The sequence below is a fragment of the Schistocerca nitens genome, chromosome 1, assembly GCF_023898315.1.
Source record: "Schistocerca nitens isolate TAMUIC-IGC-003100 chromosome 1, iqSchNite1.1, whole genome shotgun sequence".
NCBI classification, from domain to species: Eukaryota; Metazoa; Arthropoda; class Insecta; order Orthoptera; family Acrididae; genus Schistocerca; species Schistocerca nitens.
Window position 1 is genome coordinate 410537145 of NC_064614.1, and position 25318 is coordinate 410562462.

General features: G+C 45.7%; 1 protein-coding gene across 1 annotated transcript in view; it reads left to right on the plus strand.

Annotated features, from left to right (window-relative positions):
- Window positions 1–25318, plus strand: part of LOC126250519 (facilitated trehalose transporter Tret1-2 homolog) — a 359534-nt gene that overhangs the window by 331254 nt on the left and 2962 nt on the right. The window contains exons 5-6 of the mRNA XM_049951569.1: window positions 3633–3917; window positions 16169–16483. Of these exons, the coding sequence (XP_049807526.1) occupies window positions 3633–3917; window positions 16169–16483 (600 nt within the window). The remainder of the gene's footprint in view (window positions 1–3632; window positions 3918–16168; window positions 16484–25318) is intronic.

A 25318-nucleotide genomic window follows, 5' to 3' on the forward strand; every position in this document is an offset into this window, starting at 1 on the left:
AAAGAAAGACTGAAGGCCCTTGGATAAGTACAGCAGAAGTAAGGTCTATCTTGGTCCAAAAATACCGTGTAATTGATGGCCAATCCTAACTTGTGTTCTTTTACAGTATGATTCCATTTGCTAACAGTCGTTCAAAGCTCTGAGATGGAACTTAAATCGATTACGGAGCTACAGTCTGGATACTGTTCCTGATACAGACACACTGCCGGTTGCATAAAACGTTATTGGTAGGGGCAGCTGAATGATCCTGTGATAGCAAAAATAGTGTTTGCTGCAGAACTGAACCCTGTGGAGTGGCAGTAATAATTTGTCCTCACTCAGAAGAACATTTATCATGAGAGCTGCATAGGATAGCTAACATGGACCTCCCCTATCTAACAGTTAAAGCCATTAACAATGTGATTTTTACATTCCAATACTTTAGAAACATCACAAAAACTCCTGACTGACGAAATATTGTCATTCGGGTATTTTAGTACATGGCCAGTGACTAGTAGACGGCGCGCTCCAGCCGGCCGAAGTGGCCGTGCGGTTAAAGGCGCTGCAGTCTGGAACCGCAAGACCGCTACGGTCGCAGGTTCGACTCCTGCCTCGGGCATGGATGTTTGTGACGTCCTTAGGTTAGTTAGGTTTAACTAGTTCTAAGTTCTAGGGGACTAATGACCTCAGCAGTTGAGTCCCATAGTGCTCAGAGCCATTTGAACCATTTTGAACGGCGCGCTCCGTGGAGAGGCCCTTCTGAAATCAAAATTGTGGCTGTATCAGTCTCTCATACCTGCAGGTAAACTCAGCCACTGTTAAACACATTACCTCTTCAAAAACGTTTGAAAAACAGATCAGTAGTTATTAATATCTATCCTACTACTTTTTTTAAAGAGGAGTTTAACTGTAGTATACGTTAGTCTGTCTGGAAGGATGCCCTGTGAAAGAGATGCATAAACATATGGCTAAGTAAAACAGCTACAGCAAATGACGCAACACACACCAGTGGAATAGCTATTTCATGTGTTTTTACAATGAAATGAACACCCTTACCTGCTTACAGGCGTTGACATACGTCAACGGGGACAGATGAAAATGTGTGCCCCGACCGGGACTCGAACCCGGGATCTCCTCCTTACATGGCAGACGCTCTAACCATCTGAGCCATTACTCGCGGCGCGTTGCCGATTCCCGTAAGAGTTCGGGCATTGTTTGTGCATTCGCACAGAAAAAGTAGATGGTCAAGTGGCCGGTGAGCCTTAACTATATACAGGGTGTTACAAAAAGGTACGGCCAAACTTTCAGGAAACGTTCCTCACACACAAAGAAAGAAAATATGTTATGTGGACATGTGTCCAGAAACGCTTACTTTCCATGTTAGAGCTCATTTTACTACTTCTCTTCAAATCACATTAATCATGGAATGGAAACACACAGCAACAGAACGTACCAGCGTGACTTCAAACACTTTGTTACAGGAAATGTTCAAAATGTCCTCCGTTAGCGAGGATACCTGCATCCACCCTCCGTCGCATGGAATCCCTGATGATTCGCTGATGCAGCCTTGGAGAATGGCGTATTGTATCACAGCCGTCCACAATACGAGCACGAAGAGTCTCTACATTTGGTACTGGGGTTGCGTAGACTCCGAAAGAACAGATACCATCAGTGACCATGCAACTCGTTAGAATGAAATTACAATGAAATGAACACCCTTAGGTGCTTACAGGCGTTGACATACGTCAGTGGGCCGGGAACTACGAATGAAATGCGGGACCTTACGTTGAGAATGTGGGTTTCGCGGGAGGCGTGCCAGAGATAAATCCCTGCAGTCGCGCTATCCTCTGTGTCCTTGGTGGCTCAGATGGATAGAGCGTCTGCCATGTAAGCAGGAGATCCCGGGTTCGAGTCCCGGTCGGGGCACACTTATCATCTGTCCCCGTTGACGTATGTCAACGCCTGTAAGCAGCTAAGGGTGTTCATTTCATTGTAATTTCATTCTAACGAGCTGCATGGTCACCGATGGTGACTAACATCTTAGTATATATATATATATATATATATATATATATATATATATATATATACTCCTGGAAATGGAAAAAAGAACACATTGACACCGGTGTGTCAGACCCACCATACTTGCTCCGGACACTGCGAGAGGGCTGTACAAGCAATGATCACACGCACGGCACAGCGGACACACCAGGACCCGCGGTGTTGGCCGTCGAATGGCGCTAGCTGCGCAGCATTTGTGCACCGCCGCCGTCAGTGTCAGCCAGTTTGCCGTGGCATACGGAGCTCCATCGCAGTCTTTAACACTGGTAGCATGCCGCGACAGCGTGGACGTGAACCGTATGTGCAGTTGACGGACTTTGAGCGAGGGCGTATAGTGGGCATGCGGGAGGCCGGGTGGACGTACCGCCGAATTGCTCAACACGTGGGGCGTGAGGTCTCCACAGTACATCGATGTTGTCGCCAGTGGTCGGCGGAAGGTGCACGTGCCCGTCGACCTGGGACCGGACCGCAGCGACGCACGGATGCACGCCAAGACCGTAGGATCCTACGCAGTGCCGTAGGGGACCGCACCGCCACTTCCCAGCAAATTAGGGACACTGTTGCTCCTAGGGTATCGGCGAGGACCATTCGCAACCGTCTCCATGAAGCTGGGCTACGGTCCCGCACACCGTTAGGCCGTCTTCCGCTCACGCCCGAACATCGTGCAGCCCGCCTCCAGTGGTGTCGCGACAGGCGTGAATGGAGGGACGAATGGAGACGTGTCGTCTTCAGCGATGAGAGTCGCTTCTGCCTTGGTGCCAATGATGGTCGTATGCGTGTTTGGCGCCGTGCAGGTGAGCACCACAATCAGGACTGCATACGACCGAGGCACACAGGGCCAACACCCGGCATCATGGTGTGGAGAGCGATCTTCTACACTGGCCGTACACCACTGGTGATCGTCGAGGGGACACTGAATAGTGCACGGTACATCCAAACCGTCATCGAATCCATCGTTCTACCATTCCTAGACCGGCAAGGGAACTTGCTGTTCCAACAGGACAATGCACGTCCGCATGTATCCCGTGACACCCAACGTGCTCTAGAAGGTGTAAGTCAACTACCCTGGCCAGCAAGATCTCCGGATCTGTCCCCCATTGAGCATGTTTGGGACTGGATGAAGCGTCGTCTCACGCGGTCTGCACGTCCAGCACGAACGCTGGTCCAACTGAGGCGCCAGGTGGAAATGGCATGGCAAGCCGTTCCACAGGACTACATCCAGCATCTCTACGATCGTCTCCATGGGAGAATAGCAGCCTGCATTGTTGCGAAAGGTGGATATACACTGTACTAGTGCCGACATTGTGCATGCTCTGTTGCCTGTGTCTATGTGCGTATGGTTCTGTCAGTGTGATCATGTGATGTATCTGACCCCAGGAATGTGTCAATAAAGTTTCCCCTTCCTGGGACAATGAATTCACGGTGTTCTTATTTCAATTTCCAGGAGTATATATATATATATATATATATATATATATATATATATATATAATGTGTTTTGATCTTGATAACGTTTCTTCCAGAGTACAAGGACGAGTACAAATAGCAACTCTCAGAGGTTTTCTTACTGAGTGTATGGTGTGGCGCGTCAGGTGTACGTGAGCGAGGCGGCGAGCGCGGAGCGGCGCGGGGCGCTGGGGTGCGTGCCGGTGCTGATGTTCAACGTGGGCATCCTGGCGAGCTACCTGGCGGGCGCGTTCCTGGGCTGGCAGCTGCTGGCGGCGTTCGGCGCCGCGCTCACGGCGCCCGCGCTGCTGCTGCCGCTGCTCTTCCCGGAGTCCCCCGGCTTCCTGGTGGCCAAGGGCCGCCTCGACGAGGCCGCGGCCGCCCTGCGCGCGCTGCGCGGGCCCGTCTGGGACATCCAGCAGGAGCTGCAGGTGCGTCCCGGGTCCGTCTGGCAGTCGTCTTGTCAGCACGTGTCGCTTACACAGAAATGTCCCTCTGTTGTCTCATTTGAAAACCACCACGAAACCTGGAGTGAACTCTGTACCTTCTACACACTTGAACCGTGAATTTAATTTCAAAATCTTTTCTCAAGAATTTACTTTATTTACTAGCGATTCATCAAGAACATTAACACATTTAATCACACTATGTGAGCGTGGAAGTAGTTGCCAACGGGTAACTGATGAAACAAACTAAAATTTTTTTTTTCAATAAATGGAAATTTTATTCCTAAAAGCCCATTTTTTTAAACAGATTTAAAATTATAATCAGAAAGCGACCTGTAAATATCAAGTTACAACTTATTCAGAGGCAGAAATAACAAATTTTTTTATTTTATAGTATGAACTTTCGGGCTGAGAACCTTCCCGCTCCATTTTAACACGGCCGTAGTCACGACCGCTCACAACAACCTGTGAAAGACTACAATGGTGCAAATCTGCAACACACCAGATTACTTTAAACTAAAAATTTTAACAACTCACACAAACACATAAACTATGCACCCCATAAGATGGATGGAGGTGGTACAAAACACTAACATTAAAAATTATTTGCCACCGAAAGTGCAACTTGTTTTTAAAAGAACTCTTACGGTGGAAGGGTGACAACTTTATATACTAAAATGACCATTTAAACAAAATCCATGAAATGCAGTTTTACGTAAAATGTACCAACATGCTCTACATTACACGTATACCACCTCGCAAGATGATAGGCAAGATAAAAACATATTTCAGGAATTCGGCCTTTACACCTTAGCTATAAATTCGTTAACACCGAATCCGACAAACATGACAGAGGCAGCTATTAACTTACGGCAGACCGACAGACAGACAGACATTAACTGCCTAACAAATGCGGACGACAGACAGATGAGCAATCTGGTAATGAGAGACTGACCAAGAACACAAGTAGAATTTAACCAGTAAATGAAACAACATATCACGAATCACTTAACTTTTAATAAACTGCGATGTCTGGCGAAGACCTGGCGCAGTACCCCCAAAACGCTCTCCCGAACCGTCCGCTGCCAACCGCTTCAACGGACGCAGGAAGGCGCGCCGATCTCCGGTCTCACGGCGTCGCAGCTTGCGCCTGCCAGACCGATGACGTGCGTTGACTCCTGTTGCTCTCGTGTCGACCGCGAAGCCACTACCCCTAGCTATACGGCGCGGCCCACTGGACTGACGTGGCATATTATGTCCCAGTGCGCGACCGACCAACCGATCGATCCAACCGCCAATGACCATTGCCTGAACAAACTCGAGCAGACTGGCGGCCTAATACATACTAGCACTCCGGACGACAGACAGACACTGACTGCCCCACACTGACCCGACTGACCAACTGACCAGACTCACCGAGACTGACGTTTGCCGAGCTTATAGCGCTCCTTAAATGCACGTGAACAGGCAACTTTTCCCCCCTCTCCCACCAGAGGGAGACACCAAAGCTGCGATTTCCACAGCGGCACCACCGCCAGAAACGGAAGGCGACTGCTTTACACTACGCGCAGCGGCGGGCTCTTCAAAACAGCAAATTATACCACGGCTCGACACTGCTGACAAAAATTGCATTGGTGACTGAGTGGAATGAAACTAATAGCACGGGTATTTAATACTGCTAGAAATAAACTATCAAGTTGCAAAATGAAACATGTGTTACTGAAAATTTATTAGTGTTTAGCGGAGAAGATAGTTCAGGCCTTGAGATCGAATACAATAGTAAATGGTAACGCCAGCAAGGATATATTCAGTATAGTAACAAGAATACAGGATTAAATTTGTGTTTGGGGATATACAGGGTAAAAAGTATTTAAACCGACAAACTCTGGGAGGTTGCAGGAGACATCAAAACAAATATTTTTCCCTAATGTCATTTTCTCCTGTGAAAAGTATTTAAACCGGTAGAGGAAGATTTCTCTGGCGGCAAATTAACTAAACGAACAAACACTTTTCCATTTTTTGATGACCAAGAGACGACACATTAACACAACCCAATTTCAATTAAAGTAGATTTTCAAAAATGCCTCCATTGATACGTAAACAAAGGTTACACTGTCGGATCATGTTCTGTCTGACACCGGCAAAAACCCCAGGAATATCCTGAATTGTTCCTCCTGCTGCTGCTGCTACTACTATCCGGGAAACCAGATCCTCTTCTGATGCAACAGGAGTTGTGTAAACAAGGTTAAGCATCTCTCCGCCACACAAAAAGTCCAGAGGGGACATATCTGGGGATCGAGCAGGCCATGGTACAGTACCACCTCTGCCAATCCACGCTTCTGGTAACCGTTGGTCCAGGAGCGCTAGTAACTGTGGCATGTGGGTTATCCTCACTCCAAACATGCAAATTGTGCATGGTGAAGACTCCATCACGCCCGAACGTTGCTTCATCGGTAAACAACTCAGAGGATGGAAATGTAGGATGCATTTCACACTGTTGCAGGCACCATTGCGCAAACTGTGCTCTGGATGGATAATCAGCTGTAAGTGAAGTGGACGTAACAATTGCTCTCGAAGGACTGTTCTTACATTCGTCTGATTCGTCCCCATGTTACGTGCAATTGCACGAGTGCTGATTGAAGGATCCCGCTCCACATGCTGCGAGACAGCTTCCTAAAATTGCAGCGTTCTTACCGTGCGACGGTGCTCCTGTCCAGGTAATCTGCCAAATGACCCAGTCTCACGCAGACGTTGGTACACAGCAGCAAAGGTCGTATGATGGGGGATACGGCGATTAAGATATTGTTGTTGATAAACCCGCTGTGCAGCTCGTCCGTTGTGGTGCGCTACGTAGTACGCACCAACCGTATCAGTATACTCACTCCAGGTGTATCGCTCCATTAGTAAACAGAGACAATGCACTACTACACTGGTGGACAGCAATTGCCTACAACTGAAGAACGTAATACGCCCTCTAACAACTGAAGATCGTAATACGGCCTCTAACAGCTGAAGAGCGTAATACGGCCTCCACCGGTTTAAATAATCCTCATAGGAGAAAATGACATTAGGGAGAAATATTTGTTTTGATGACCCCTACAACTTCCCAGAGTTTGTCGGTTTAAATACTTTTCACCCTGTAGAGGGTGCAGAACTGAGTACACGGAACTGCCAACATATGGCAACAATAATTTCTCTGCACGACAAATACATGCATATATCGTTGCATGCTGTTAGTCTGTATGACCTACTTCATCAATCACAGTGGCTGGCGACTGGTGGCATGCCAGTCGTTCAGCAACCCGTGGCAGATTTTTCCAATAAGGAACAGATCTGGAGAACGTGCAGACCAGGGCAAGACTCGAACACCTTCCTGTTCTAAAGTAGATAGAATAGCATAGGCTACATGTAGTCTTGTGTTATCTTACTGAATGATAATGCTGGGGGATACTGTAGATAGGGCACAGCCACCAGCCTTTACATGTCAAGAATGTAACGCCCGCTGTCCAGATTACCAGCTATGAGAACCAGAGGTGATCGTCTTCTGTATCCCATGACCCCCCACACCATCCCAACAGGTGCTGGGCTGTATAATGACGGGGAATGCAATAAGGAAATGTTCTTTCTCCTTGGACATTCCACTCACATACGCATCCAACATGATGCTGTGCTCAGGACTGGGAATTGTCTGAAAAGATGTGTTACCGCTCCTGCGTCAAGTGTTGTCATTAGTCGCTCCTGTGTCAGCTCCCCCTGCTGCTGCATCTGCAAACCGCAGCCATGATTGCTGTGCTGACAGTCGTTGGTACTTCAGATGTCGACAGTCTCTGTCTCCATTTATGTTTTCTTACAAAGAAACGCATTCCTGACTCAAAGTATGTGACATGTAATCAAACAATATGGCTTTCCTTTCGGGCGCTACTCGCGTTGAGTAACGTTCTCCAAATCCATCGAATCTATATGTGTATGAAAGTCGTAGGACACTGCTCCATGCAACCTGCAATATAGCAAAACGATAAACTGCCGTCACAACAGCTACGAGACTGTTTCTGTTGATTTCCGACTCATGCTGGTAGACGTTCCTGCTTCTTCCACAAGGCGCAACACGTTTCTCTCACAAACAAACAACATTCAGTTGTGATTTATGGATGAGAAATCCACTGTGTGATCACGCTGTCCAGCCATATTAATGTGACTACCTGTCAAAAAGCTGAAAAAACTGTTTTTGAAGAACGGACCGCTACGAGACGTGTACTAAGAGTGTCAGTGAGGTTGTGGGACCATGCCGACTCCAGTGCTGTAACCAGCTGTGCTAGGTTTCTCTGTTGAGCATCCATGGCGTGAACAGCCCGATTGAGATGGTCCTATAGGTTCTCGAATGTATTTAAATCCAGGGAGTTTGGTTTCCAGGGGAGTACAGTTAACTCATAATGATGTTCTTCAAACCAGGCACTACATTACGAGCTGTGAGACATGTTACATTGTTCTGCTGGTGTATGCCATCGTGCGGAGGAAACTCAAACCGCATGTAGTGATGGACAAGGTCCCCAAAGATAGCTGCATACTTGTATTGATCCATTGTGCCTTCCAGAATGACGAGATCACTCAGGGAATTCCACGGAAACATTCCCCAGATAATAACGCTCCCTCCCCCGGCCTGGAACATTATGAAGGTTCTTGCAGGGCCGTACACGCTAATAGCCATCTGCCCTATGGAGTACATCTGAAAAGGACACCGGTCGCACATCAGTGCACCTCCATTTACGGTACTGGCGTGCAAATCCAACCTTCGTCGCTAATGAACCAGACACCAACTGTGGAGGCCCATACCCAGCAAAGTTCACTGAACAGTCGTTAATGAGACACTGTTGGTAGCCCTTTGGTTCGTCTGGGTGGTCAATTGCTCAAATTTGCATGTCTATTCGCCTGTCACATCTCCATAGCCGTCGTTCCCTCTGCCGTCTATGGTCAGTGGTGTACCTCAGTTGCCTCAGCGCCAGTTTTGGATAACGCCATTTTGCCAGTTATGTACACTTTAACCTCGACGTCATGCAGGTAGTTTACAAACTTAGCCATTTCGGAAATGTTTCCACACTTGGCTCGGATGCCAATATTCATCCCTTTTGGACGTTTGATAAGTCGCTCCGATTCCGCATTACAACGACCATGTGGTCGTGTTCCCGAATAAGTCGCTCCGATTCCGCATTACAACGACCATGTGGTCGTGTTCCCGACATACACACTTTATATATCCTCCACAGCTAGTGCTGCTACCTGCCATCTGTGAGTGGTTATTGCACAGTGACGTCGAATGTGGGCGATTGTCACATTAATGTGATGGAACGTGCGTGCAGAGAGTAGATAGCGTTACTTCTACCTTCATAATTTTGTTGAGATGAAGTGCCAGTCATTTCCGCATCCAAACAAGTATTGCACAGCAATAATGACCATCTGAGATTGGTTTTGGCGGTTTAAGCCATACATTGAAGAAGACTGCAGAGTTTTAAAAAATATTGACGCTTGTTAAATATATTGTACGGTGCGAGACTGGTTTTGCACGATACACATCAGTTCATGCTGAGCCCAAGGAAAATTTAATTGTCTCTGAACAAATTTCCGCAAGAAACGGAAAAAGTAAACGATGAAAGATAAGGAAGTGAGCTGGAAGATGTATATGAAAATATTATGTGATACATTGAAGACATGAAGTTCTTAGTTGAATAGGGAACGCCAGATACCTCGTTATCCACAGTCGCACAGGAAACTGAGGGTCATTGTGTCACGACAGGGAGAAAAAAATGTTTATTTTACTTGCAGCAGTTCTCAGAATTGACAAACAACATTTGCTCGACTGTTCAAGTAAGGATAGTTGTCTATTTTTCTTGAACAGTTGTCCCAGTACTCACAAACGATGATGTAGCTTTCAGTTACCATAAATGTTTTATTTCATTCCCAACAGTATTTACAGTAGAGAAGTACGTAGAAAACAGCGCATGTACACAGTTAATTACACAGACTACGTGTTTAATTTTTAATTTGTAGTTTTTCTGGTTTAGGAACATATTCTGCGATGAAAAAACCTCTGTCACATTAAAATATTTACAGAAACCTTCTAGCAGCTATTGCGAGTTCCGTTGATCCCAATAACACTGGATTGGTTAGGATATGGAACGACTCTGTAGTTTTACAATATTTACGAATATGAATTTTCATGAAATTTACAGCAATGGATACAGTGGAGTACAATATTGTATAGTCATGATAGTACTCATATAAAGTAAAGTTACATCATAATACAAGAAAATAAATAAGGTAAATAATACAACAAGACACCAGAATTGATATTTACACATATACCACGAGACATTCATATTAGTACTACCTTAATACTTGAAAATCAATGTGATACATTTTCTGTAAATAAAAAAAATCATATTTTTGCTGGTACTAAATGGAACACCTCAGTAATGCAATGAAAATACACACATTCATGTTCATTTATGCTACAAAATACATTAATTGAGTAAACTGAATTTTGCAACAGATATTCTTTCAATTTGCTCTTGATTTAGGTGTTTCCAGAGCAAAACGTCTGTTGTCATTAGGTACAGTATTGAAAACTATCATGTCTGAGTAATATATTTCTTTTTGAACAAGGTTAAAGTTTGTTTGGTTATATGTAAGTCCTGTTTTGATCTCGTACTGTGTGACCATGATATACACTATCGGTTTTGAACAGAGAGCAGTTTATATAAATGAAACATAAATGGTAAAGTTACACTGACACGCCAAAATAAGAACTTTGGAACAGATTCCTGGGATTGTGTTTCAGATTAACACCACTCATAATGTGTATAATTCTGTTCTGAGCAACAAAAATCTTTTTTTTTTTTTTCAGTGTCTTATTACCCCCAAACAAGATGCCATTAGACAACAGTACACTGAAATGTCCAAACTAAGCAACCCTGACTGTAGCTTATTTGTAAATGGCGCAATTATGGGAATTAAGTCTTGTTCTCAGGTCTGGGATATGGCAGGAACAATTGAATTTACTATAAATGACGTCATCCAAGCACTTAGCAGAGTCCATTATATTTTATATTTATGTACTCTCGTTCTTTCTCTGTCACATGACACTGTACATAACGAGGGTTTTTTTACATTGAAAAAGTGTCTACTACAGCTGAGAAATTGAGAATATCATCACATGCATTCCTAGCAGAGGTTTCCAGGTTTTTTCGCGCTGTTTTATCGACTAGAAGATAAGTACCGTCAGCAAAGAGGGTTAATTTGCTCACAGTAGTGGAACCGAATCGGAGATCATTTATAAATAAAGAAACAGCAAAGGCTTCTGCACTGAACCATGTGACACTCAAGTTGACTGTGCCTCACTTAGACAAAGCACAAATTCCACTACTGTCAGCATTAGGCTCTGATTCCTTGCTGTAAGATAAGAACCCATGTCCCAATTATTCCGCTTAAACGATAGATTACTGTTTTATTTAGCAGAATTTCATAACTTAATGAATCGAAAGCCTTCGATAGGCCACATAGGATTCCCATTGGTGCCAACTAACTGTTTAGATACTGCAGAGAAAATAGAATCATCTGTTGACATGCATTGGCAGAAACTAGTCTTATATTGACAGAGAACGTTGTGGCTGTTTAGGTGACCAAAAACTATCCTGAGAGAGCCTGTAGAGCCTTGGCAATACTTGTTAGCAGGGATATTGAGTGGTAATATGTTACATCAGTTTTTTCACCTTTATTGAAAAATGGTTTCACACATGTATATTTTAACCGATGTGGGAGATGTAGAGATTCGTTAAATTCGCTTGTGTCTTCCGCTGTCTGATGCGGGCCACAGGACGCTGCGTGAAACGTTTTCATAGGCGCGCGTTGGTGTGCATCAGAACGTAGAAAATGAAAGTAGTGTTGTTTATAATTTGGCAACTGAACAGATAAAGTGATACAACAACTACCTTCTGACATCTTTTTTTTAATTCAGTGAAAATTTTCTGCTATAGAAGTAGAGAATTATTTAAGCTTCTAAGAAAACTTGATTTTCCACACTACACAGTATTTATCACCCCATACCTCCTAAAATATGTGTCGTAACACAACATAACTTTATATATGAATTGCGTTCGCAGTTGCGAATAAGGACTACAATCAGCTGCATAATGGAATGACGATAGTGAAAATTTGTGCCGAACCGGGACTCTAACCGGGATCTGCCGCTTATTTCGAGTGGTCACCTTACCATTTGACTATGCGAGCACGACTCACGCCCACACCCAACCTCCCACATGGTGCCAATCATGTGTACTGATACATCCATTATGTATATTCCTGTACTGGGAAGACATTTTACTTGAAAGTTGCTTGCCCGGTGGCGGCAGATAAATACAATATTGCAGTGCATGTGTTATTCTGGATTACGATGTAATGTTCCTTACGACATGCATGATCTGGTCTAAAAAAATAACGGTTAATTTTAGCACTCTGGCAGCACATGGAAGTTAGGGAAGAGGAGAAAGAATGTCTATTATTCGGAAAGTACTCAGGAAGCGCAAAGCCGTCAGACAAATGTTCTTATATCGTAAAGAAAAAGGAACATATAACATTACAGTAACAAAACAACTGCTCGACGATGGGGACAAGTTTTAGGTATTCTTCAGATTCACACCAACCAGTTAGTTACATTATCTACTTCCTTTTAACTAAAGAAAAACTGAGAATAATCGCTGTAACTACATTAGGGTAAATTTCTGATCAATAAGTAACGTTGGTATATACATACGTTGTGAGGGAACGTGACATAATTCGTATGTAGGTAGCGAAGGCTGCAGTACTGACGTTATTGTCGTAGTATGTAGAGCATACCTTAATGTTCGATAGGTTCTCTGAGGCAGAGAAATGGTCAGCTGATATTTCTGTTGAATACTCAATAAGCTGCCCATCCTCTGAGGCAGAGAAATGGTCAGCCGACATTTCTGTTGAAAGTTGCCGTAATTGGATTGGAAATTGCGTGCTTATGGAATATCGTCTCAGTTATGTGACTGGATTCGTGATTTCCTGTCAGAGAGGTCACAGTTCGCAGTAAATGACGGAAAGTCATCGAGTAAAACACAAGTGATTTCTGGCGTCCCCAGAGGTACTGTTATAGGCCTTTTGCTGTTCCTTATCTACACTCCTGGAAATGGAAAAAAGAACACATTGACTCCGGTGTGTCAGACCCACCATACTTGCTCCGGACACTGCGAGAGGGCTGTACAAGCAATGATCACACGCACGGCGCAGCGGACACACCAGGAACCGCGGTGTTGGCCGTCGAATGGCGCTAGCTGCGCAGCATTTGTGCACCGCCGCCGTCAGTGTCAGCCAGTTTACCGTGGCATACGGAGCTCCATCGCAGTCTTTAACACTGGTAGCATGCCGCGACAGCGTGGACGTGAACCGTATGTGCAGTTGACGGACTTTGAGCGAGGGCGTATAGTGGGCATGCGGGAGGCCGGGTGGACGTACCGCCGAATTGCTCAACACGTGGGGCGTGAGGTCTCCACAGTACATCGATGTTGTCGCCAGTGGTCGGCAGAAGGTGCCGGTGCCCGTCGACCTGGGACCGGACCGCAGCGACGCACGGATGCACGCCAAGACCGTAGGATCCTACGCAGTGCCGTAGGGGACCGCACCGCCACTTCCCAGCAAATTAGGGACACTGTTGCTCCTGGGGTATCGGCGAGGACCATTCGCAACCGTCTCCATGAAGCTGGGCTACGGTCCCGCACACCGTTAGGCCGTCTTCCGCTCACGCCCCAACATCGTGCAGCCCGCCTCCGGTGGTGTCGCGACAGGCGTGAATGGAGGGACGAATGGAGACGTGTCGTCTTCAGCGATGAGAGTCGCTTCTGCCTTGGTGCCAATGATGGTCGTATGCGTGTTTGGCGCCGTGCAGGTGAGCGCCACAATCAGGACTGCATACGACCGAGGCACACAGGGCCAATACCCGGCATCATGGTGTGGGGAGCGATCTCCTACACTGGCCGTACACCACTGGTGATCGTCGAGGGGACACTGAATAGTGCACGGTACATCCAAACCGTCATCGAACCCATCGTTGTACCATTCCTAGACAGGCAAGGGAACTTGCTGTTCCAACAGGACAATGCACGTCCGCATGTATCCCGTGCCACCCAACGTGCTCTAGAAGGTGTAAGTCAACTACCCTGGCCAGCAAGATCTCCGGATCTGTCCCCCATTGAGCATATTTGGGACTGGATGAAGCGTCGTCTCACGCGGTGTGCACGTCCAGCACGAACGCTGGTCCAACTGAGGCGCCAGGTGGAAATGGCATGGCAAGCCGTTCCACAGGACTACGTCCAGCATCTCTACGATCGTCTCCATGGGAGAATAGCAGCCTGCATTGCTGCGAAAGGTGGATATACACTGTACTAGTGCCGACATTGTGCATGCTCTGTTGCCTGTGTCTATGTGCCTGTGGTTCTGTCAGTGTGATCATGTGATGTATCTGACCCCAGGAATGTGTCAATAAAGTTTCCCCTTCCTGGGACAATGAATTCACGGTGTTGTTATTTCAATTTCCAGGAGTGTATATAAACGAATTGGGAGAAAATCTGAGCAGCCGTCTTACGTTGTTTGCAGATGACGCTGTCGTTTATCGACTGATAAAGACATCAGAAGATCAAAACTAATTGCAGAACGATTTAGAAGAGATATCTTTATGGTGCGAAAATTGGCAATTGACCCTAAATAACGAAAAGTCTGAGGTCATCCACATGAGTGCTAAAAGGAATCCGTTAACCTTCGGCTACACGATAAATCAGTCAAATTTAAAGGCCGTAAATTCAAATAAATAACTAGGAATTACAATTACGAACAACTTTAATTGGAAGGAACACATAGAGAATGTTGTGGGGAAGGGTAACCAAAGACTACGTTTTATTGGCAAGACACTTAGAAAATGTAACAGATCTACTAAGGAGACTGCCTACACTACGCTTGCTCGTCCTCTTTTAGAATACTGCTGCGCGGTGTGGGTCCTTAGCAAATAGGATTGACGGAGTGCATCGAAAGAGTTCAGTGAAGGACGGCACGTTTTGTATTATCGCGAAACGGGGGGGAGAGTGTGAAATGATACAGGATTTGGGCTGGACATCATTAAAAGAAAGGAATTTTTCGTTGCAATGGAATCTTCTCACGAAATTCCAATCACCAACTTTCTCCTCCGAATGCACAAATACTTTATTGACACCGACCTGCACAGGGAGAAACGATCACCATGATAAGGTAAGGGAAATCAGAGCTCGTACGGAAAGATATAGGTGTTCGTCCTTTCCGCACGCTATACGAGATTTGAATCATAGAGAATTGTGAAGGTGGTTCGATGAACCCTATGGCAGTCACTTAAATGAGATTTGCGGAGTATTCATGTAGATGGACATGCAGGTGTAGAAGAATCACATACTCTCTTGCTAGCTGTGCGCGCGAAAAAGTACTGTAGCTGTCGCCTAGTTGCTTTCTGCCGCTTAGTCTGACTTCTCCCACTCCAACCAAGCAAACTGCTGCGACATGTGGAGCAGTCTAGTCCTGAAACACCAAGCGTGTCCCGCAGATAGAGTCCGCACAGAGTCGTTCGCACAGTAGGAAAATGGTCTGGAATATTTGCAATGTACAAGGGGGGAGCGCGGCTCACGTGTTGTACGCAGCACGTTGCGGGAAGTTCCCGCAGCTAGGAAAACATAGCTTAACTGGTGAGTCCCAGGCATAAACACTGCGCAGTAATGGCTGGTTCAAATGGCTCTGAGCACTATGGGACTCAACTGCTGTGGTTATCAGTCCCCTAGAACTTAGAACTACTTAAACCTAACTAACCTAAAGACATCACACACATCCATGCCCGAGGCAGGATTCGAACCTGCGACCGTAGCAGTCGCACGGTTCCGGACTGCGCGCCTAGAACCGCGAGACCACCGCGGCCGGCGCGCAGTAATAATGTGACATTCGTGGACTAGCACGTCACCTAACTGATTGACAAAAAATGTTATCGTGTCAATAATATCGAGCGTGTGAGGGTCTCTTTAGTTGCGTTGTGCTTTTAACGGCCACAAGTTTACATCCGTAGTTTGGTCGGTGAAAAAAGCGCGATATTTGCAGCTCTCGGCGCGATCGTGTAATGTAGTTGAGCTGCAGCTGCGGCGTGGTGTGTGTGGCAGGAGCTGGAGCATTGCGAGCGCGCGCCGCCGCTGTGCGCGCGCCTGCGCAGCCTGTGCTGCCGCGAGCGCGGCAAGAAGCACCAGGGCTCGCTGCTGCGGCCGCTGCTGCTCGTGGCCGCGGTGCGCGCGCTCAGCCGCTTCTGCGGCCTGCGCGCCATCCTCTGCTATACGCAGACCATCCTCGTCGGCTCCAACTCCAGCGTCGACGTGCCGCTCTCCGTCGTCGCCACCGGAGCCGTCCAACTCGTCGCCACGCTCGTCGCCTGCCTCCTGCTCGACAGGGTCGGCCGCCGCCCGCTGCTCATCGTCTCTCAGGTAACTGCTCTGTGCTCTGCCGTCAACAACATTCTCTCCTCACGCTCCACTCGCTCATCCAGCCGGTAACCTACCGTGCGACAACTCTCTCCCCTTTTCTAGGTATTTTATTACACTTAATTACACTAAAGAGCCAAAGAAACTGATACACCTGCTGCAGCACGACGTGGCATGGACTCGACTACTGTCTGACGTAGTGCTGGAGGGAACTGACACCGTGAATCGTGCAGGGCTGTCCATAAATCTGTACGAGTGCGAGAGGGTGGAGATATCCTCTGAACAGCACGTTGCAAGGCATCCCAGATATGCTCAATAATGTTCATGTTGGGGGAGTTTGGTGGCCAGTGGAAGTGTTTAAACTCAAAAGTGTGTTCCTGGAGTGACTCGGTAGAAACTCTGGACGTGTGGGGTGTCGCATTGTCCTGCTGTCCTTCGGAATGCACAATGGGCGTGAATGAATGCAGGTGATCAGACAGGAGTCTTACGTGTCACCTGTCAGAGTCGTACCTAAACGTATCAGGGGTCCCTTATCACTCCAACTGCACACGCCCCACACCATTACAGTGTCTCCACCAGCTTGAACAGTCCCCTGCTGACATGCAGTGTACATGGATTCATGAGTTCATGAGGTTGTCTCCATATCTGTACACGACCATCCGCTCGATACAATTTGAAACGATACTCGGCCGACCAAGCAACATGTTTCCAGTCATCAACAGTCCAATGTTGGGCCCAGACGAGGCGTGAAGCTTTATGTCGTGCAGTCGTCAAGGGTACACGAGTGGGTCTTCGGCTCCGAAAGACCATATTGATTACGTTTCGTTGAATGGTTCACACGCTGACACTTGTTGATGGCCCAGCATTGGAATCTGCAGCAATTTGCGGAAGGGTTGCACCTCTGTCACGTTGAACGATTCTCTTCAGTCGTCGTTGGTCCCGTTCTTGAAGGATCTTTTTCCGGCCCCGCTTCATCGCCACCTCGGAGATGCTGTGTTCCATCGCTCGTACGCCGACTATAACACCACATCACGTCTCACACGAATACGCGGCATCACCATGTCCTACACCGTGTTCACTCAACATCTGACGCTGTTGACGTCCCTTATATAGTAACCAGGACTGGCAACAACACTGAATACGAACGACACCAATGCACTCTGGTGCCCATTCTATATGTCACAGACAATTTCTCTGTATCTTTTGACAATGTCTTTGGTTGCTTCAATTTTTTTGTCAGCTCGAGTGTACTTAACATTGCTACTGTATTACAAACATGGTTACTACCCTACTTTACATACTTTGTACGAAAGTTACATTATTCCACTACTTACGACACCCCCTAAAGGGTCTGTTTCTTGTCCTCATTTCGAGAAGGTGGATAGTTCCTACTATCTTGGAATACTACAGCTTGATTAATTGTCGGCAACTAAATTTCAATTAGCCTCACTTAACAGAGCTTATTTACAATAAAAACTAAAGACCATTCCTGGGGTGTGCTGTCGTATAAACATCATTACATATTTACGGTGTAGCTGGAGGGAGTGGGACGAGTGAGGCACCCTTCAACTTATAATACTGTCTGACCATCCTTATCTGTCTTGCGATAGATAGTGGTGTCACTTTCTCACCTTTCTGGCTATCCAGTATTAAAGTGACGCGCAAATATGAAGACAGACGTGTTCTGCATGGATAGAGTCGAACTACTAACCTGTGTCGCCATTGTGTTCTGTGTGTCTGCACAACGCCAGTGACTCCAAACATTGCCTACCTAGGTTACAGCCAACACTGGGGTAAGCACTAAGATGGGTCACTGTTTTTGCTTGTGCTCCTGTCTCGATCGGTGTTTGTCACTGCTAAGAGGTCTCCCCATTTCTAGAGTGTGCATCTAGGAAGTAGAGCTTATGTCTCCCAGATTTCCATACTCTTGTTGTGCTTATATTCAAGCTGAGCGAATTCGGAGGTCTTGCATACCAGTCGGTAAATAATTGTCATTCAGAACAAATGGCCAAAGTGACGCGGTTGAAAGTGCACGATAGTAGAACCAAAAAGTTCCAGTAAACGTGGGTTCGCAAAAGAGCCATTTCCGAGAAAATTCCGAATGAGTATTTCCCTGACTTCAGTATGAAATATTTATCTATACATGAGTTTGAAATGTAAACGTTTCAATCAAGTCAACATCTAATCGTGTGTAGTATATGTTCTTTCAAAGATGTCAGAAAGAACAGACACTAATGATGGACTTAAGCTGCGCTTGAAAATTTGTGACCGCCTGAGTGGTCAAGGCGAGTGTTCGCAACAAGCGGAGAATCCGGGTCCGCATCCCGATCCGGCAGTAAATTTTCAAGTCCAGCTGTTGAATAATTTCGGCGCCCAAAGCAGCTAAGTCATACAAACTTCCCTCTATTTAATTCACCATCTAATTGGAATCAGATTTCACCCAAGGTCTACCATGACAACAAGTACAATACTGCTTCAGCACGTTACCTGTTACAATTTATTGTACACTCCCACCTGTTAAAAGGGGTGTTGAGGTGTCACCCTCCCATTTGGATGCAATACTGCACCCATCTCTGCAGTGAGCTAATAATTATTGTAAACAACCCTGATCAGCTCTTAAATTATGACGAAACTATACAACCCGTTATTCCAGTTCTTCAACCATATTGATGGGAGTGCTGAACACTTTGTTTCTGAGGTGACTGCAGACAGAAACATCTATGCCCAGGCCCCGTTCGACCCATCCATCTTGTATCATACTGGCATGTTAAATATGATCTTAGGTCACCTGCAAAATTCTCCGGTATCTCTCATGCAGGCGCCACATTCTTGAATATGGACCATCGATAAAATTTGAGTCCAGTTACATTGCATCACAAAAAAACATCCAGAAGACAATCTCGGATGTTATGTAACTTCGTACACATCAGTGGGTAAATAAATGATTAGAGTTGCAATTCTCTGTGGCAGTTACAACGGCTACCAGAGTGCATTAGCGTCGTTCCTGTTTAGTGTTCTTACCAGGACTGGTAGGGTACGTAAGGGGTCTGAGTAGCGTCAGATGTTGAGTTATCACTGAAGGATTGCGCGTACTCGTGTGAGACACCATTATCAGCACCTGACTCACTTTGAAAGAGGAACCCGATGTTGGACTGCAAGGGAATGTGAAGCCAGGCGTACTCGATGTTAAGATTCCAGCTGACTACGTCTGATCATCACAACAGTGAGCACCAAGCATATCTTAACCCCTTTATATCCACACCTGCCATTCGAGAACAAACAATGGAGTCAATTCGACAATGTGTGTCATTCTACATGAATCGTGGGAGAGTGGCAGGAGCCGGACTAGGGAGTAACCGTTGTATGGGTAGACTGCCGTTAATACCACAACACGAACGGCTACGTTTGGTGCTGCGCCGTGACCCGGTAGCATGGGCGTCTGATTAATGGCGTCGCAGTGTGTTCAGCGATAAGTAGTGGTTTTGCACTACGTGAGATGACCGTCGTCGGTGAGTGTGGCGGCGACTTGGGGAGAACTGTTGTTGTGTTTTGGAGAGGTACAGCGGTGTACTCCTGGCGTCATGGTGTGGAAAACAGTGGGGTCTGATCTGAGGTTACGACTGTTAATGACTGGGAAAACTCTGACTGCACAACGATACGTCACGGACATCATGGTTCAAATGGCTCTGAGCACTATGGGACTTAACTTCTGAGGTCATCAGTCCCATAGAACTTAGAACTACTTAAACCTAACTAACCTAAGGACATCACACATATCCATGCCCGAGGCAGGATTCGAACCTGCGACCATAGCGGTCGCGCGGTTCTAGACTGTAGCGCCTAGAACCGCTTGGCCACCCAGGTCGGCACGGACATCATGCTTCCTCGTGTGTTACCTCTCATGAGACAGTGCCGAGGTGCACTTTTTCAACATGTTATGGTCGTCCGCAAGTGGCGCGTGACTCTATGAAGTATCTTCACGATGTTGAGATACTACCGCGGCCAGAGAGATCCCAATATCTGTACCCGATGTAAGATGTGGGAACGAAGTCGGGCATAAACTCCGTCCTAGTATCAGTATCCAGAATACCAAGGACCAGTTACAACAGTTGCGCCCCAATGGAGGATAAAACGGCTTCATGACAGTCTTCCCTGTCGAATAAGCGCATGCACGCAGTCCCGAGGGGGTCGAAGTCATACTGATTATTGGGCTCGTACTGCCAAGTCCTTTAAACAGTGACTCGATACTGTAATACTGAAATAACACGTGATACCCTCTCACTAACTGGGCCAATAGTTCATATTGAACTCAGTGCCGGCTCGTAACCACACACTGGCAAACTGGCTCGTTTGCGGACACATGTTTGCTTTTATTTCACGTTCATTCACCCACGTCTGGGTACGCCTTTACTTATGATATACCCTGTATACAAACTATATCGCTGCTGCTAGTGTCAGATATGAGAAATCAATATGAAGTTTTGGCCCGGGCGGTATCACCATCGCGTTTACGATCGAGGAACGCAGAAGAGAGTTAGTAATAGCGTACATTACAGGACTCTAAAAAGCACAGTCCCACGCTGCCCTACATAACACATCACACACCGACCAGCGCTTTTTGACTATGCTCCACGCACACACTGACAGCACTATTTCGTGTAAATAAACCACCTATGGACAGTGGACGCTTTAATTCTGAAGCTCTATATTTTCGTAAAAATGTAATGTAGTGTGCCTTTTTTTTAAAAAATGTGTTGTCCCGTTCACACAATTATTCTGGCATCTTTTAAAATCAAATCTCATACATGGAACAAGTCTCCTGAAACTTCTCTTTCTAGCCTTGAAGTTCAGTTCCCCGCAAAAAATACAGTGAAATTTCCAAAGGGTCGGTATCTCGTTGTAACAATCACAGCATAGCATAAAATTCTATCTAATAACACAATTATCCTTATCATCAGCGTGATATTGTTTGCTGTTTTGTTCTTCAAAATGGTTCAAATGGCTCTGAGCACTATGGGACTTAACTTCTGAGGTCATCAGTCCCCTACAACTTAGAACTACTTAAACGTAACTAACCTAAGGACATCACACACACCCATCCCCGAGGCAGGATTCGAACCTGCGACCGTAGCGGTCGCGCGGTTCCAGACTGTAGCGCCTACAACCGCTCGGCCACCCCGGCCGGCCTTTTGTTCTTGTTTGGAGTAGATGCTAGAACCCCACATCGCTCAACATCGTGTCGTCGTCGTCCCTCCATAATTTGCGCTTCATGGAGTTGCTCAACTTTGTTTAAGACCGTGCTTGCACGTTCCGTCACCTTCCCTGTCAGGTTGTCACGCTCATCGTCATCCAACTTGAATGACATTAACAGCAACAGCAAGCCGTTGCGTCCGGCAGCGAAGGAAATTTTCAGGATCACTTTTCACTGTTGTACTGCGAAGTCATGACGTGCGCCGCTTTGAAGTAGAGCGTGCTGTACCTAGGCAGGGGTACCAAGTTAGTTTCCGGTGTGAACAGGTCTACGACTCACTGTATCGAGTAAAAGGTAGATCCGGTCATATCCACTGGTAGCGCACGTCTGCCGAGACAGCAGTAAAATATTTAAAAATTGAAGATAAAAATGTGCTGCATATTTTAGGTAATAATGATAGGAGTATTGGATGAAATACCGAGCTGAATTACAGGGAGGTTTACATCAAAAGAAGGTGGTGGCATTTAAGAGTATTATTTGGCTTTCCCTGTCTTAAGCTTACTGCTATTTCAGCATATTCATCAGACGCGTTAGCTTATCAGTAAAACATTATCGATGGTAATTAGAGATTTCGCGAGTTTTGATGGAAACTAACCTTCCCACTCGTTACCATAGCTTACAGCCGAAAAATCTTTGTGCTGCTTTCAATACTCACTCTTTTCGGTTTTCTGAAGTCCACAGTTCATTTAGTTGCTTTTGGTATTTCTGTGCAAGACTGTTTCGATTTGTAAAACTTTTTGTTGTTGCTGACTTAACACAAATTTTAATGCATGTTTATTTACTCTGCATTCAAACTGTGTTGTCGTTCGCGTCCTATAAATTTTTGCGAAATTAGAGTGAAATGAATAACCTCACTGCACATAAAGGAGCAGTGGGCTTCTGAGAAACGGAAAAAGGAAAGTAGTGAAAGTGAAATCAATGTTTTGCAACAACAAGCAGAAAAGCCAATGTCCAACAAAGCACGTGAAAAGCGAGCAAAAAACGCCAATTATAACTGATGAAGCCTTAACACTAAAGCGAAACGCGTATGTGAAAAACTTTCCTAATTTATAGTACGCTTAAGACGAGAAAAGCCAAATAAGACATGTAATGTAACACACGTTGCGAAAGATGCAAAGCTGAATGAATATATTGCAGTATCATTTACTTTATTTAGAACTGCTGAGTTGAAAAGCGATTTATGATAAGCACATCGTAAAATAAATAAAATAGTTATTCCAGGACAAAAGACATTAATATCGGGCTCTACCGCTTATAGCCTAGTTAATGACTTCGTTTCGGCAAGAAAGAGTGTCCGCAAGTTTCTTCAGGTATGCCATATTCATCTGATGCCAATCATTGATGATTAGATCGTGCAGAGCTAGTACACTGCGCAGATGTTGATCGCTTCCTTTCACTAGCCGTTACAAATGTCCATTCCATGCAGTTCCCTTCACGGAGCCCGCTTTAATACTGGTTGAGTTAGATTGTCACTGAGAAGGCATGACAGTCGTTTTGGATTCCTGTCGGTTAGGATGCTTACTACTATTACTATCACCGTGCACCATTTCCTATAGACACGTTGGATAGTCCACCTAGATTTACCAACAGATTGGGCAACTTCACGACTTGGTTATGGACACGGGCAAAGACGATAGCTTCTCTCTATCACTTTGTTACATCTCCATGTCTACTTATCTTACTGCGCTGATTCCATACAAACGACTGACACAAACACACCACTTCACTGCTGTGACTTAACATCACATCACCGCTTGGGACTAGTTCTACACCATTTACAGGGCCCCCGAACGACCAGTGTTCTCTTTTAAAAGGGTGACCACTATTTGGTCTGGTGATATTATTGATACTATATGAGGGATCTGCAGTGTATGGAGTGTGTATGTTCAAGTTTGGCTTCAGGTAAAAAGAAGCTCAGAACTCAAGTATCAATACTACCAAGAATTTCGATGCATCCCTGAAAAATTCTTGAGAAAAATCGATTTTTTAGACTTCTGAAGAACTTAAACTCGCGAAATTTAAGGCGATTGTCACGATATGCCGCGTTGCTCACGCTATTGCATTAGCAAATGGTTATTGAGTAATCAATGGATCGCTGGTTCGAATCTCGTAATAGTCTTTCCTTTTCTTCCTGTTCGATCCTGTGACTCGTTCCATTTGATATCGCTTTGCAACGTTACATCTAAATATGTAATCGATATGACTGTGTCAGACCGCTGATACTGTATTCGAACATTGCAGGACTGTTTTTATTACTCATCTGTATTAACTTAGATTTTTCTACATTTAGAGCAAGCTGCTATTCATCATACTAAATACAAAGTCTCTCTAAGTTATCCTGTATCCTCCTGCAGTTCCTCTACAACACTTTCCAGTCCACTACAGCATCATCAGCAAACAGTCGGAGACCGTTGCTCACCCTACCCATCAGATCGTTTATGTACATAAAGGACAAAAGCGCTGCTACCACACTTCACTGGGGCACTCCTAACGATAGTCTTGCCGCTGAGGAACATCCGCAGTCCAGGTGAAAGTATTGGGTTCTACTATTTAAGAAGTCTGGGAGCCGCTCACATATCTGCGAACCTAATCCGTATGCTTGGACCTCCATTAACAATCTGGACTGCAGCACCGCATCAAATACAGGGTGCGTCAAAAAAATGTATACACACTTTGAAGCGTCATAGAAAATTTATTTCCCGTTCTACAATGTTTAATTTCTGGAAATGTAAAGCTTAAAGTTCAATTGGAAAAATAAATGTACTTTGCAAAGTGATTAATGTTCAAACTGGTGGCCGTCAGCATCAATACATTTCTGAGTACAAGTCACCACTGATTCCGTACATCGTACCAAAGTGTCCAATGAGATTTCTGCGCACACCGCCTGAATCTCATTCCAAAGTGTGTCCGGGTTACGTGGTTTACGTTTGTACACCTCATCTTTTACTGTGCCCCATAAGAAGAAATCCAGCGGCGTGAAGTCTGGAGAGCGTGCATGAAACTCGATTGGTGCCCTGCGTCCTATCCACTGGCCTGGCACATCGTGATCCAGGTATTCTCGTACGTCCCTATGATGGTGCGGCGGGGCGCCATCTTGTTGGAAATAAAACTCATCATTACCGTATAATGCACGAATGGCAGGGAATCTGGAGTAAGCAAGCATTGTTAGGTACGTTTCTCCAGTAACAGTACCTTCAAAGCGGAAAGGCCCAATGAGTCCCCTTGCAGACAAACCACAACACACATTTACACCAGGCAAATTCACCGCCTTTTCAACTGTAATGTGAGGATTATCTTCAGCCCAGTACACACAATTGTGCCTATTGACAGTTCCATTGAGTTTGAACTGGGCTTCATCCGACCAAATTATGGTACCCATAAATCCCGGTTCATGTCTCACCATCTCCTGAACCCATTCACAAAATTCTAACCTTCGATCTGGATTGTCGTCACTTAGCTGTTGCACCAGCCTTGGAATGTACACACGAAACTTGCCTTTCTTCAGAGTGCGTAGCACATTACTAGCACTTACATTACTCTCACGTGCCGCTTGCCTTGAAGATTTTTGAGGAGAACGCTGAAACAGT